We start from the raw sequence: 16,895 nt of genomic DNA on the forward strand, positions 1-16,895 counted from the left end.
TTTCACATTCATGCATTGGAGAAGGAAATGCTGCTAAGTCAAATGACTTAGCAGCAGCAGAAAAAAGAAGTGCTTGGGTGAATCTTTTAGTAATTGTTTTTCCTGTTGCACACAAAATGGTACAGGTGTAGGAGGAGAAGCCTCCAGAGTAGGTCAGGACAGAGTAGGTAGTCCCTGTGTCAACCAAGAAATTATCAGATCTGCCAGAGACATCCTATTCCACCCTTGGTTCCTGCCTCATGATGGTTATCAGTGACAGGCGGGCTGGCTGGAGTGGGCCACTTCAGCCCCATTAAACCATCATGAGGGAAGGCTTGGTGCTTGACCTTGAGGCTCTTGGGTCCCAAGGGCAGAGTGCTACCCAATGTCCCAATTAATGGCATTTGTGGCAAGCCACTTTAGGAGACTTGTCACGGTTTGGACACTCTTTGGCCCAATGCCCCGCCTGTCTACAGATTAGGCATTTGCCTGGTGCCTTGTCCTTCAAGGACTCAGGGTTTGCCAAAGGGCTTCCCTGGAGGGTGGCAAGCATCTGGGCATGACTTGTCTCTTTCCTTTTCTCCCTTTCCTGGGCCTTGGCTTCCCTCTCCTGTTCTCCGTTATAAAAGGTATTGGTGGCTGTCTGGACCATCTCATCTAAGAAGGCAGCAGGGTCCTGCTGCTGTAGCTGTTGTAACTTTATCCTGATGTCTGATGCACATTGGGACAGGAATTTGTCCTTTAAAATCACCTGTCCCTTGTAAGAGTCTAGGCAGATTGGTAAACTTTTGTAGGGCCTTTTTCAGCCTTTTCAGAAAGGCAATGGGGTTCTCGTTGGGCTCCTTAGTTGTTGCTGAGATATGGGCATAGCTGATTACTTTTTGCTGGGCTGATTTCAGTCCTGCCTTCACACAGATTAGAAAACGATCCCTTTCCCAGATGTGCTCAGGGTCATTATAATTCCAACTAGGATCTGAGGAGGGGACTTCAGTTTCCCCTACTGGGTTATTTATCACTTGACATGTGAAGCCCCATAGCACAACTTTGGACTTCCTTTAAGACTCTAGCATGCTCAAGGTCCGATAAAGTTTGACTAAATATGACCATGATGTCCTTCCACATCAAGTCAAGGGCCAAGGTAATGTGTTGGAATATATCTATATATTTGCCAGGGTAGTCTATATAGCTTCCCAAGTCTTGTTTGATCTGTCTTAGTTCTGAGAGGGAGAAGGGTTTATGGACCCTGGTTGGTCCAAATTCTCCTCCAGTTTCAACTAAGGGACATACTCAAGTTGGCTTTTGTGGAGGGAGTGCTCCTGGATATGGGGGCCTGTTTGGATACAAGGAAGGAGCACCAGGTGTGGGGGGTGAGCCTTTATGGGGAGGGTTCCTTTTCTTGGTTGTCTGCACCTAACACTCTTTGCCTAGTAGGCTCACTTTTAGGGCATACAACAATCCCATACTTAAGCCAGAGTTCCTTCATATCTCTTAGTTGAAAGAAAATTTGGACATAGGGCATCTCTGTCCATTTGCTTTGTCTTTTTCAGAATAAGTCTAGCTGCAGGATGGTATTGTTATTTAAACTCCCATCCTCGGGCCAGTGTTCCTTGTTCCCCAGAGGATACCATGGCCACATAGTGGCACAAAAGAATTTTACACAAATTCTCCTTAGAGTTAGAGGATTGAACAGCTTCCAGTTATCAAGGATGCATCTCAAGGGCATCTATTGGGAAGTGGTTTGGTTTTTTCCCATCTGAAAGACAGTGATGACAGGGAGGAAAATAAAAAAGAAAAAACTAATAGGCCTCCTTTAATTTCCATGAGTGGACTTCCTTAGGGGTGAGTCTTTTTGAAGCTTATCCTACCCAGTACTGTTGCAACCTGAGAGCCAGGCATCCCTGGGTCAGGGTGCAGATCCTCAGGCAGACTGAGGCATGACAGCTTCCTGGTTATCGAATGCCCGGGCAGGTTGAGGCAGGTTGATCTACCAAGAACTAAGTCCCTGGACAGGTCGAGGTCGACCTCCTGGGATCCCTGGACTGGCAGATCCCCAAGCAGGTTGAGGCATGACAACTTTTTGAGGACCATATCCCTAGGCAGGTTGAGGCAGGCTGACCTCCTGGGGCCCCCGGACAGGAGTTGGGCATCCCCATGGTCTCCAGCATGACCAGTGCTGGGTAGGATTAAGGGGTTGTAATTTTAACTCATTGCCAGTTTGTTCACTGCAGATGGGAATAGATATCATGATGTAAAGTAATCCAAGTCTGTGCCCTGAGACTGGGAACCTGCTGAAATAGCCATAAGCCTTATCCTCTTACTGCTTTAAGGGAATGTAAGTCACTGATTTCCTCTCCTAGTCTTCCATAAAAGCAGGTTAGGGTGTCTCCAGTGGTAAGCATTTCATTGTCATAGACCTACTTTAGGTAATAATTCTTGATGAAAGTGAAAGAGGAGAGTGAAAAAGTTGGTTTGAAGCTCAACATTCAGAAAACTAAGATTATGACATCTGGTGCCATCACTTCATGGGAAATAGATGGGGAAACAGTGGAAACAGTGTCAGACTTTATTTTGCGGGGCTCCAAAATCACTGCGGATGCTGATTGCGGCCATGAAATTAAAAGACGCTTACTCCTTGGAAGGAAAGTTATGACCAACCTAGATAGCATATTAAAAAGCAGAGACATTACTTTGCCAACCAAGGTCCCTCTAGTCAAGGCTATGGTTTTTCCCATGGTCATGTATGGATGTGAGAGTTGGACTGTGAAGAAAGCTGATTGCTGAAGAATTGATGCTTTTGAACTGTGGTGTTGGAGAAGACTCTTGAGAGTTCCTTGGACTGCAAGGAGATCCAACCAGTCCATCCTCAAGGAGATCAATCCTGGGTGTTCATTGGAAGGACTGATGCTAAAGCTGAAACTCCAATACTTTGGCCATCTCATGCGACGAGTTGACTCACTGGAAAAGACTCTGATGCTGGGAGGGATTGAGGGCGGGAGGAGACGGGGATGACAGAGAATGAGTTGGATGGATGGCATCACCAATTCGATGGACATGAGTTTGAGTGAACTCCAGGAGCTGCTGATGAACAGGGAGGCCTGGCGTGCTGTGATTCATGGGGTCGCAAAGAGTCAGATACGACTGAGCGACTGAACTGAACTGAACTGAACTGAACTGAGAAGTAATGACAAAGGAGTGGGTTATCTGGTCCTGTTAGGGGCATTAAGAGTATTTTAATAATAAGTGGGGTGGAGCAATTTTGCCCACAAGGGAGCAGGGTACTGGTTGTAGTAGTTAGTAAGGCTTAAGAACAAATTGATAAGAGGTAACAGACCAGATGTTCCATAAAAGTGGAGTGGAGATTTGATCTGGGGGTATGTTTGGAACTTTAGGAGGATGGTGGTAAGAATTTGGGCCCAAATAGCCTGCAGGGCTAACTCCCAAAGTGGCAAACATTATCCTTGGACACCCAATTGCCTTTTAAGGGATGCCAACAGATGGACTTCTAGCAGGCATTGCGGGACTGTCACCAGCCCTAGCAGGTCCATTGAGAGATGCTGTTGTTGCACATGTTGTAGGAAACATGGAAGATGAACGTCTGAATATCTAGTGGGATTGGATATTATACAGTATTTCCCTCCCAAGGGCCAACTATTTTCTGGTTTCCCTTCAGAAGATTGTAGAGGCAATATTGTGGGCCTGGGCGGGGCTCAGGAAAAGAGGATGAAACAGGAGGGAAGGGGGCAGGGCACAACTTTTGAAATAATGACATAGTGCAAACCAATTAAAATCAAATGAGTCCAAAATGACAAGTCAAATTCAACTAAACCTTGATCCCGAATCTGTAAGCTAAATGGCACACCCAGAGGTGCAGGGACAGTTCCAAGGCACTGTCAAAAGACAGAGGAGTGGGTGGTTCCCCAATGATTGGGGTGATCCTCCCATTCATTAGCATGTGAATTCACCTAGCTGGCAAAAACTAGCCATACCACATTCCACAGCCACAGCACTTACCCTCTGCAATGGCCCACACCCTGCGGAGTGTGCTTCTTTCTATGTCAGAACAAATCCACCTCTTACTTATTGCTGTGCCTCTAACTGAATTTTTGCATTGAGACATCAGAGCCTGAGCTTCATTAGGTCCTGAAGCCAGGGCACCATGGGTTTTGGCTGGGCTCAAGTCCCGGGAGAGAGGAGCTGAAGGACAGGAGGAAAAAGCAGTGGGAAAAACATGCCGAGGAATCCCCTTCACAACCAGCCAGAAAATCTGCTATATACCTGACCTGTGCTCACAGTTTTCATTGGCCTGATCCACGGCACAAAGAAGATTCAGGACAGAAGAATCCCCACCAGCTTGGGAAATAGCTATTAGAGTGCAGAGGATAATGGAGCCTTCCGGACACACTGAAGATAGCCTCTCCAGAGTCCCTCAGTTGTCCCCACTGATGTTCACCTGTTTGCCCCAGGGGGTTCGAGAAAACAAGAAATGAGAGATTGTAAAGGAATTAAGATTTTGTTAGGCATATGTCCTTCCAGCCATAGGAGCGATGACCTCCTACCTTAACAGGAGGTCTTCTGGAATCTGAGACTGAGCCATGTGAGCTTTCTGCTGAGTTCATTTTTCGCTGTCCCAGTTTACATCATGCTGGGCTTCTTTCACTTCCCCTGCCCTGAGTTTTCTGCACGTTCAGCTTCCACTGTGGGAGCTTTTGCTAAGTTGGGGTCCTGCTGTACTTGGCCTCCTTCGTGTGGGGAACGCTCTGAGGTTGTTTCAGCCAGATTAAATCTGAGAAATGGCACCATAGATGTCGGGGGAAAGTGTAATTTCCTTGATTCTGTCTCATCGTAACAAAAATTTGAAGTGACAGATGGACCAGTGTTATAGCCCTCGAACGGACCAGTGTCACAGCTCTGTGTTACAGCTCAGTTTTATTTAGAAAGTAAAGGAAAACACATCCTCAGGGTGTGAGGGCATGCCAACCCAAAAGATACGAAGAGAAGAGAGTTCCCCAGCCCAATTTTGGTTTCTCTTTTTGTATGTTTTGTTCTTCTCCCCCTGGGCCTGCCCAATGTAAATTGGGCTAGCCAGGAGTGCTGTTTGTTTTACCTGAAGTCCTCACTCTGGTCCTCGGACCTTTCTTTGTTCTGTTTTTGTGGGTTTTTCCCTTCTCTTCCACCATTCTGGACTCTTTTTTTCTATTCTAATTACCTAACACTGCCAATTCAGGAGACATAAGAGACACGGGTTTGATTCCTGGGTTGGGAAGATCTTTGGAGTAGGAGATGGCAACTCACTCCAGTATTCTTTGCCTGGAAAATCCAATGGGTGGAGGAACATGATGAGCTACAGTCCATAGAGTTGCAAAGATTTGGACATGACTCAAGGATTTATTTAAACTAACTTTAAATACACACAAGGATTTATTTTAAACAATCAGTGGACCATTGCATGCTTACCTGATACCATATGAAATGCTTGTCACTTGTGACATGGCCAACAATATAGACTGATGTTACATTAGGAGAGTTGGATGAAGGGTTGGGAATGCCAGTCTCTTAAGGATACCAAAACATACTGTAGTTCTTCTTTCTGGAGATTTTAAGGTGAGTTTGCAGTTGAAAGGAACACTTTGGTAAGTTGTGTAAGGAGCAGCCAGGCAAGGAACAAACACTCAGGTAACAATAGATGGTCACTAAAAAGGGTAAGTCTGTAACTGCGTGACTTCCATTTTGTTGTTTGAGGCTTAAGTGTTTGGGACTAAAACTAAACTATGTAAGGCAAGAGACTGTCTACATTTTTTTACTATAATTCTATTAGCATAAGGAGAGGATTCCATTGAGAACTGGTATATGCTCAGAACAGCCAATACTGGAACACTCCATGTGATTAAGCCTCCACTGTTTTTAGTCTCTGATTTTGATTTTCCAAAGATGCACTTTTTTCTTAGTTTCCTTCATTTTTGTTTTCTATGTTTTAGACAAGGTTTGCTCAGTCCTTCAGTTTCTTCTGTATTAACCAATTAGATTATTATTATTATTTTAAGTTACTAACTTGAAGCTTTTCCCTTTGCCAGTAAAATAAGGCCCCTCTGTAATTTCCTCCTCTGATCAATACTTCTTGCTACATAGTTTTAGGAAACAAAGGCATTGTATAATTTTGCTTCAATTTAGTAAAAGGAAAACAAACACTTGTAGCTAGAGTCTTTCCTCTTCGTCCCCTAACTCTTTAGGCTATATGGGCTTAGTTTTGCATAAAAAAAACTTAATTTAGAAAGCAGTAGAAATGTTTAATGATTTCTACAATCCTCCTCAATTTTCTGCCAATATCCAAAATTTCCCCCAGCAAACTCAGGAAGACCCTAAAGGGCCACATCTTTTGTCTTCATTTTCCTTTATCTATGCAAAGGCTATATCACAGAACCATCCCCTTAACATCCATTTTCATCCCTCCCTACTCAAGCATTGTCAGGACATTTAATCCACCAGTTATGTGGAAGCAGTAGAGTTTTGTGAAGGAAACCTTATAACACTTTGAATTTTTCAAAGGTCACCTAAACCCTGATTCAAATACAGATTATAGAAATTAAAGTTACAGTATTGTGTTTGAACCATAGCAAATGCAGAGTCTGGATCTTGCATTTACAGCCAGTTGAAAAAGACATTTTTCAGAATATTAGAACAAATTCAGTTCAGTTCAGTTCAGTCATTCAGTCATTTAGACATTGGGAAATGGATATTACTGAGTTAATTGTTGATTTAGTTTGCTGGTGTTTTGGTCTTTATGAGTGAAATTATGTGATTTCTAAGATCTATTTAAACAATCAAATAAATATTCTTATTTTCTTATTTAGCTCTGGAGACAGTCTCTCTGAATTTGAGCATATGTCCATTTTTCACTCATTATTACAACTTTTGCTTAAGTATATTTTATTTTAAAAATATTACATTGATTAGACAATTGCATGCCAAAATTCAGCTACTCAAATTTGGATTTACCTATGTTTGATATACACAAAAACATTTTTACTTATTTTTATTTTATTCTAAAATCAACTCAGTTTCAAACTTAAATGTATTTAAATGAAAATTTCAAATTGCATAAGTGGAAACATGCTTTTTCAAATCCACATAAAAATGAGTAGGTTGCTGTAAAATAAAAATATTTAATGTACCACCTAAAAATATTTCAAATACTATTGCTAGTAAGTACAATATAACACATTTTGAGAAAATAAATACATGTTGTGAAATTGGAAATAGACCATAGCAGGGAACCAAAAACAAAACAAAACTCATAATTTCCATCTGCAGAAATAAATATTCAAACAATTAGTGATTATTTTAAAAAGTTTATCAACTGTACTCAATTTAAGTAAATAAAAATCAAAACAATGTATCATTTTTAAGCAAAAAACTGGTAAAAGTATTGAACATTGCAAATATCATATGTTGGCAAGGCTGTGGGGAAATAAAGCATTTTTATATACCACTAGGAGCAGCCATGAAAAGATACCTCACGACCAAGGTAAGAGAAAGCCAAATAAGACGGTAGGTATTGAGAGAGGGCATCAGAGGGCAGACACACTGAAATCATAATCACAGAAAACTAGTCGATCTGATCACACGGACCACAGCCTTGTCTAACTCAATGAAACTAAACCATGCCGTGTGGGGCCACCCAAGACGGGCAGGTCACGGTGGAAAGATCTGACAGAATGTGGTCCACTGGAGAAGGGAATGGCAAACCACTTCAGTATATTTGCCTTGAGAACCCCATGAACAGTATGAAAAGGCAAAATGATAGGATAAGGAATGAGGAATTCCCCAGCTCGGTGGGTGCCCAGTATGCTACTGGAGATCAGTGGAGAAATAACTCCAGAAAGAATGAAGGGAGGGAGCTAAGGCAAAAACAACACCCAGGTGTGGATGTGACTAGTGATAGAAGCAAGGTCCGATGCTGTAAAGAGCAATATTGCATAGGAACCTGGAATGTTAGGTCCATGAATCAAGACAAATTGGAAGTGGTCAAACAGGAGATGGCAAGAGTGAACATAGACATTCTAGGAATCAGTGAACTAAAATGGACTGGAATGGGTGAATTTAACTCAGACGACCATTATATCTACTACTGTGGGTAGAAATCCCTTAGAAGAAATGGAGTAGCCATCATAGTCAACAAAAGAATCCGAAAAGCAGTACTTGGATGCAATCTCAAAAACGACAGAATGATCTCTGTTCGTTTCCAAGGCAAACCATTTAATATTACAGTAATCCAAGCCTATGCCCCAACCAGTAACGCTGAAGAAGCCGAGTTGAATGGTTCTATGAAGACCTACAAGACCTTTTAGAACTAACACCCAAAAAAGGTGTCGTTTTTATTATAGGGACTGGAATGCAAAAGAAGGAAGTCAAGAAACACCTGGAGTAACAGGCAAATTTGGCCTTGGAGCACGGAATGAAGCAGGGCAAAGGCTAATAGAGTTTTGCTGAGAGAATGCAATAGTCATAGCAAACACCCTCTTTCAACAGCACAAGAGAACACTCTACACATGGACATCACCAGATGGTCAAGACCGAAATCAGATTGATAATATTCTTTGCAGCCAAAGATAGAGAAGCTGTATACAGTTAGCAAAAACAAGACCAGGAGTGGACTGTGGCTCAGATCATGAACTCTTTATTGTCAAATTCAGACTTAAATTGAAGAAAGTAGGGAAAACCACTAGACCATTCAGGTATGACCTAAATCAAATCCCTTATGATTATACAGTGGAAGTGAGAAATAGATTTAAGGGACTAGATCTGATTGATAGAGTGCCTGATGAACTCTGGATGGAGGTTCGTGACACTGTACAAGAGACAGGGACCAATACCATCCCCATGGAAAAGAAATGCAAAAAAGCAAAATGGCTGTCTGAGGAGGCCTTACAAATAGCTGTGAAAAGAAGAGAAGTGAAAAGCAAAGGAGAAAAGGAAAGATATAAGCATCTGAATGCAGAGTTCCAAAGAATAGCAAGGAGAGATAAGAAAGCCTTCCTCAGCGATCAATGCAAAGAAATAGAGGAAAACAGCAGAATAGGAAAGACAAGAGATCTCTTCAAGAAAATTAGAGATTCCAAGGGAACATTTCATGCAAAGATGGGCTCGATAGAGGACAGAAATGGTATGGACCTAACAGAAGCAGAAGATATTAAGAAGAGGTGGCAAGAATACACAGAAGAACTGTACAAAAAAGATCTTCACGACCAAGACAGTCACAATGGTGTGATGACTCACTTAGACATCCTGGAATGTGAAGTCAAGTGGGCCTTAGAGAGCATCACTACGAACAAAGCTATTGGAGGTAATCGAATTCCAGTTGAGCCATTTCAAATCCTGAAAGATGATGCTGTGAAAGTGTTGCACTCAATATGCAAGCAAATTTGGAAAACTCAGCAGTGGCCACAGGACTGGAAAAGGTCAGTCTTCATTCTAATCCCAAAGAAAGGAAATGCCAAAGAATGCTCAAACTACTGCATAATTGCACTCATCTCACACGCTAGTAAAGTCATGCTCAAAATTCTTCAAGCCATGCTCAAAATTCTTCAAGTTCTTCATGAACTGTGAACTTCCAGATGTTCAAGCTGGTTTTTGAAAAGGCAGAGGCACCAGAGATCAAATTGCCAATATCCGCTGGATCATGGAGAAAACAAGAGAGTTCCAGAAAACCATCTATTTCTGCTTTATTGACTATGCCAAAGCCTTTGACTTTGTGGATCACAATAAACTGTGGAAAATTCTAAAGAGATGGGAATACCAGACCACCTGACCTTCCTCTTGAGAAACCTGTATGCAGGTCAGGAAGCAACAGTTAGAACTGGACATGGAACAACAGACTGGTTCCAAATGGGAAAAGGAGTATGTCAAGGTTGTATATTGTCGCCTTGCTTATTTAACTTATATACAGAGTAATTCATGAGGAACACTGGGCTGGAAGAAGCACAAGCTGGAATCAAGACTGCTGGGAGAAATATCAATAACCTCAGATATGCAGATGACACCACCCTTATGGCAGAAAATGAAGAGGAACTAAAAAGCCTCTTGATGAAAGTGAAAGAGGAGAGTGAAAAAGTTGGCTTGTAGCTCAACATTCAGAAAACTAAGGTCATGGCATCTGGTCCCTTCATTTCATGGCAAATAGATGGAGAAACAGTGGAAACAGTGTGGAAACAGTGTCAGACTTTATTTTGGGGGGCTGCAAAATCACTGCAAATGATGATTGCAGCCATGAAATTAAAAGACGCTTACTCCTGGAAGAAAAGTTGTGACCAACGTAGGCAGCATATTAAAAAGCAGAGACATTACTTTGCCAACCAAGGTCCCTCTAGTCCAGGTTATGATTTTTCCCATGGTCATGTATGGATGTGAGAGCTGGACTGTGAAGAAAGCTGATCACAGAAGAATTGATGCTTTTGACTTGTGGTGTTTAGAAGACTCTTGAGAGTCCCTTGGACTGCAGGGAGATCTAACCAGTCCATTCTAAAGGAGATCAATCCTGGGTGTTCATTGGAAGGACTGATGCTAAAGCTGAAACTCCAATACTTTGGCCACCTCACGCGAAGAGCTGACTCACTAGAAAAGACTCTGATGCTGAGAGGGATTAGGGGTGGGAGGAGAAGGGGATGACAGAGATTGAGATGGCTGGATGGCCTCACCGACTCGATGGACTTGAGTTTTAGTGAACTCCGGGAGTTGGTAATGGACAGGGAGGCCTGGCGTGCTGTGATTCCTGGGGTCTCAAAGAATCGGACACGACCGAGCGACTGACTTGAACTGAACTGAGGGGAAGTATGAATTAGCATGACATTTCTTGGAGGCCAATTCGGCTATGTGTTCCAAAAATGATAATACATATTTTCATGGATTTGGTATTTCTACACACAGAAAGCAATTTTATAATTATAATCCTACAAGAAGGCAAAGGTGTTTTCAGAAGCATATTCTTGTCACTGTGCTGAATAATGGGAAAATGGCAGCAACAATGGAGATGATTAAGGGAACAAATAATGGTACATATGAACAAAGAGCTATGCAGCCATTAAAAAGAATGAGGTATATGGAAAATGCTTTTAAGTATGAAAAGTGATTTTCATACTTAATAGCATACTGTGGTGCTGTTATCCCTCTGATAGGAACTCTAACTCAGTGTAAAGCCCCAAAGATCTGTTACTTATTTTTATTTTATATTGTACTATATTTTATTTATAATGTTGTGTTTGTTTCAGGTGTATAGCAAAGTGATACAGTCATATATATATATATATATGAATTAACAAAAGCAGTTCCAGTCTTTTGATGGGGAGCTCGTGGTTTGTAATATAAATGGCATTATTTTGAGAGAGGGATAACTTAGGTAATGCATTGGGTTTTTTTTTTCTTTTTGCAGCTTGAGGCAGTTGTAAAATAACAATGTAGCTTTTTGCAACTGTGTATTCTATAGTATTTTTTTCATTTGGTGGTATTTTAACTGTTAATTTTTATGGCATTGTGCTTTGTGCCATTCATTAAATTTAGAAAAAAAGAAAAAAGAAAAGTGAAAGTGAAAATCGCTCAGTCATGTCTGACTCTTTGTGATCCCATGTATATACAATCCACGGAATTCTCCATGCCACAGTACTGGAGTGGGTGGCCATTCCCTTCTCCAGGGGATCTTCCCAACCCAGGGATCAAACCCAAATTTCCCGCATTGCAGGGAGATTGCAGGATTTTTTACCATTTGAGCCACCAGGGAAGCCCAAGAATACTAGAGTGGGTATCCTAACCCTTCTTTCTGATCCAGGAATTGAACCAGGGTCTCCTGCATTGCAGGTGGATTCTTTACCAGCTGAGCTACCAGGAAGCTGTCAATAAGTGTAGTTAACTATTAATTTTATATTTAAAGAGAAGATAAAGAATAGCAGTATGGTGTATATATTTTCAAAGGATTTATATGTGCCATAAATTTCAAATCTTTTGTTTGTAAGGATAAAAGAAATACATGATAGTTATATGTCTTGGGAGAGCGATGGTACGGGAAAACCATGAATTTGGTTAAAAGAGACATTGCTTAATATTTACATTCTGTATTGTTAAGTTTTGAGAAATCTTATCCATGTATAATTTTTCTCTCTTTTAACAGACACTCTTTAGGTGTGAGGATAATTGGTGTTTTTATTTGTCTGATGTTTTATTCTTTTCTGTTTTAAACAAATAAAGATTATTTCAATAAAAGTTTTGGGTGAAAAATCACCAGTTGTTTTTTTTTTTATGGAAATATAGGGTAACTAATATTGGATTAAGTATTATATCGTTTTCCAAATATATCACTGCATATCAGGGGCCAAAATTATTCACTTGAAAGTATTTAGTAGCTCAAAGCTGCAGAAACTGTTCTAAGAATGTATTTTTTTTTTTACAAATAATTCCCAGTTTATCTCCTTAAAATGAAATTGGAACTATTCTTTCCAGCATGAGGATGTGGAGATAAAGAAACAAAACCAAAAAGGTAAAAGAATTGATTTGAAAGAAGATTGACGTGTAATGGAGAAATATGGTAAGAAGATTAACTTGGGAATCAGACTTATCTCTGTGACGGTGAAGTCTGCCTTAATAAGACTTTGCTCCATAGATGATGCTTCAAAGAGGCTGACTGTAGAAGGGAATACAGGATAGTTACTGGCAGAGTAACACTAGCACCTTATGACCTTGGATTGTATTTCTAATGAGTGCTTTTTAGCAAATATCTTCATCTTCATTTTCTTTTTTGAAAAGGGGAAAAATACTATTTTCCTAGGGTTTTCATTTTAAAGTAATTTGTGAATTTCAAAACCACCTTATTCCAGTTATGTTCTGAGGTCATGGAATTACAATCTTTAGCACAATAGCTCCCCTCTCTTGATTCTATTTCTTTGTACACATTTTTCTCTTTACAAGGAATTATTTCCCTGTTATTTCTTTTCTTTGAAAATGCCTGTCATCTTCCTTTATGCAACTGAAATTTCCCTCTTCTCTGAAGCTTTCCTTGACTCCAAAAGTAGAAGCAGGGGTCACTTTTCCCATGACATTTCATTCACACCTACATTATGCAATTATGTTATTGTACTCTAAAGTTTCAATTTTTTTTTAATTTTTCTGTCCCCTCTATGCCTTCAGTTCACTCGCTCAGTCGTATCCGACTCTTTGCAACCCCATGAATCACAGCACGCCAGGCCTCCCTGTCCATCACCAACTCCCGGAGTTCACTCAAACTCATGTCCATCGAGTCGGTGATGCCATCCAGACATCTCATTCTCTGTCGATCCCTTCTCCTCCTGCTCCCAATCCCTCCCAGCATCAGTCTTTTCCAGTGAGTCAACTCTTCACATGAGGTGGCCAAAGTATTGCAGTTTCAGCTTTAGCATCAGTCCTTCCAATGAACACCCAGGATTGATCTCCTTTAGAATGGACTGGTTGGATCTCCTTGCAGTCCAAGGGACTCTCAAGAGCCTTCTCCAACACCATAGTTCAAAAGCATCAATTCTTTGGTGCTCAGCTTTCTTCACAGTCCAACTCTCACATCCATACGTGACCACTGGAAAAACCATAGCCTTGACTATGCCTTAGACTGCTTGAAAACATAGAGATGGTCTTTCAATAAATCTGCACAAATGTGTGCATGACTAATGAAAGGAACAATTCAATGAACAAATAATTGTGTACATTGGATACAAATAAATTACTTAGTTTCTACAGACTAGGGTATTATCATCATTCATTCACTCATTTATTCAAAAATATGCATTAATGACCTACAATGCATCAGGCACAGTGCCAGGAATATAGCAGTACACAAAGTAGGAAGTGTTTTACCTTTTCAGAATTTGCAAACTTGCAAGATTGAGATACAGATCAGGAAACCACACTCATAGTGAAGGGCAATGGGGGTAATGAAAGCAGAGCCCTTGGGTATTGGGGAACCTAGTCTGGTGGATGTCAGGGAGGCCTCCTTGAAGAAGTGATGTGTTCCTGGAGACAGGAAGGATGACAGGGATAAGAACTGGAAAGGGAAAAGTGGTTCTAGAGCTGAGGCAAGACAAGCATATGGCTTTTGAGGCAGAGGCTAAAGTGCACTTTGATTGGAGGGTGGTAAGATATCATGGCATCTGGTCCCATCACTTCATGGGAAATAGATGAGGAAACAATGGAAACAGTGAGAGACTTTATATTTTGGGCTCCAAAATCACTGCAGATGGTGACTGCAGCCATGAAACTAAAAGATGCTTGCTCCTTGGAAGAAAAGTTATGACCAACCTAGACAGCATATTAAAAGTGGAAACACCTTTTTCATGAAGATGGCGCCGAAGGCGAAGAAGGAAGCCCCTGCCCCTCCTAAAGCTGAAGCCAAAGCAAAGGCTTTGAAGGCCAAGAAAGCAGTGTTGAAAGGTGTCCACAGCCACAAGAAAAAGAAGATCCGGACGTCACCCACCTTCCGGCGGCCCAAAACACTGCGGCTCAGGAGGCAGCCCAAATATCCTCGGAAGAGCGCCCCTAGGAGAAACAAACTTGACCACTATGCCATCATCAAATTCCCCCTCACCACTGAGTCAGCCATGAAGAAGATAGAAGACAACAACACACTGGTGTTCATCGTGGATGTTAAGGCCAACAAGCACCAAATTAAACAGGCTGTGAAGAAGCTCTATGACATTGATGTGGCTAAGGTCAATACTCTGATCAGGCCTGATGGAGAGAAGAAGGCATATGTTCGACTGGCTCCTGACTATGATGCTTTAGATGTTGCCAACAAAATTGGGATCATCTAAACTGAGTCCAGCTGGCTAATTCCAAATATAAAAGTTTTCACTATGTAAAAAAAAAAAAAAAGTGGAAACATTACTTTGCCAACAAAGGTCCATCTAGTCAAAGCTATGGTTTTTCCATTAGTCATGTGTGGATATGAGAGTTGGACTATAAAGAAAGCTGAGCACCGAAGAATTGATACTTTTGAACTGTGGTGTTGGAGAAGACTCTTGAGGGACCCTTGGACTTCAAGGGGATCAAACCAGTCAATCCTAAAGGAAATCAGTCCTGAATATTCATTGGAAGGACTGATGCTGAGGCTGAAACTCCACTACTTTGACCACCTGATATGAAGAACCAACTCATTCTAAAAGACCCTGATATTCGAAAGATTGAAGGCCGGAGGAGAAGGAGATGATAGAGGATGAGATGGTTGGATGGCATCACCAACTCAATGGACATGAGTTTGAGCAAACCCTGAGAGATGGTGAAAGACAGGGAAGCCTGGCGTGTTGCAGTCCATGGGGTCACAGAGTCAGACATGACTGAGCAACTGAACTGAAGAAAGGGAGCGGCTGCTGCTGCTGCTCTGTGCGACCCCATAGATGGCAGCCCACCAGGTTCCCCATCCCTGGGATTCTCCAGGCAAGAACACTGGAGAGGGTTGCCATTTCCTTATCCACTGCATGAAAGTGAAAAGTGAAAGTGAAGTCGCTCAGTCGTGTCCGACTCTCAGCGACCCCATGGACTGCAGCCTACCAGGCTCCTCTGCCCATGGGATTTTCCAGGAAAGAGTACTGGAGTGGGGTGCCATTGCCTTCTCCGGAAGAAAGGGAGAGAGTACTCAAAGAAGTAGGAGAGGTATCCAACACCAAGTTACGGCCGGCCTTTTAAAATCATGCTAAAATGTTTGTTACTTTATCCTATAAACAATAGGAAGACATGTAAGGTAATATGATTGAAGATGTATTTTTTAAAAGCTCCATCTGACTGTAGTGTAAAGCATTGACAGAAGGAAGGGAACAAGGAAGCTGACACAACCATCAAAGAGAGAAAAGATAATAAACTATATATTGATCATTATAATATCAGCATATCTGAAATTTTTAAAGTTTACAGTCCTATAAACAAGGAAATTATATGGTGAAGGACATAATGAGACATCTGTATAGTTGCATTGTCCAATCCCCCCGTGTGAAAATCATCTTTACTGTATTAAGAAAACACAGCAGCTAGTTTACAAGAGCCCACACAGACCAAAGGTCTGTATCATTTACAGACCTTAGCATTTAAGTGTCATAATAATAATCACTATTATGGATTAAAGCACATAGAATTAATGGTAATTTGTAGGTTGATAATGACACTTAAATATAAACAAATATTGAAAAAACAATATTCATCACTTTTTGAACTATTAAAAGAAGGGCCCTATCTTCTTACCTTTCCAGGAAAGACCTGACTTAATTATTAATGGCCCCCACTTTTACTTTCAAACTGTCCCTGTTTGGATGATAAATTACATATTATCTCACTAATAAACTAACTCTTTATTTTGTATTAGTGAATTGGCAAATGAAGGGGAAGAATTTTAAGCATTTATGCTGCCTTTTCAGGGTAACTCAAAGAAACTAAGGCTTATTTTACAAAAGAATTTTTACTACAGAGGAAGACAGAATAGAATTAGAAAACCATCTTTCTACAAACTGTAAGCAATGTATTGACTCCAATAAAGATTATCAATTTTAAAACTATTATTTTAAAATTATTATTATGGTTAATCAAGAATAGGATACTTCTGTAATTTCTAAAATAATACCACAATAATCACTTGTATTTGTCACTAAAGGAAAAATAAGTTCAACTGAAGAATGGAGGAATCAGATAAGAATCACCCTGATCCAGTGGACAACTTTAGCATAATTAAGTCTGAATCAACCCGATATTAGGTCTCCAAATACACTTCACATCACCTACAGTATGTTTTAGAAACTATTTAACTGGATTTCATCAAAATTTTTTGATTTAAATTTCAATTTGATGAAAATACAAGGATAGAAAAACAAGCTAAATAACCACCAGACAATTCAGAAGATGGAACAAATTAGGAAAAGCTGTTCAGC

General features: G+C 40.8%; 1 protein-coding gene across 1 annotated transcript; it reads left to right on the forward strand.

Annotated features, from left to right (window-relative positions):
- Positions 1 to 14,303: 14,303 nt before the first annotated feature.
- LOC129550694 (large ribosomal subunit protein uL23) lies at positions 14,304 to 14,857 on the forward strand. The gene has a single exon (XM_055418630.2). The coding sequence runs from the start codon at positions 14,319 to 14,321 to the stop codon at positions 14,793 to 14,795; it is 477 nt and encodes a 158-aa protein (XP_055274605.1). The 5' UTR covers positions 14,304 to 14,318; the 3' UTR covers positions 14,796 to 14,857.
- The last annotated feature ends 2,038 nt before the right edge of the window (positions 14,858 to 16,895 follow it).

The sequence above is a fragment of the Moschus berezovskii genome, chromosome 1 (genome assembly GCF_049115385.1).
Source record: "Moschus berezovskii isolate FMDL1 chromosome 1, NW_MosBer_1.0, whole genome shotgun sequence".
Classification (NCBI taxonomy): domain Eukaryota; kingdom Metazoa; phylum Chordata; class Mammalia; order Artiodactyla; family Moschidae; genus Moschus; species Moschus berezovskii.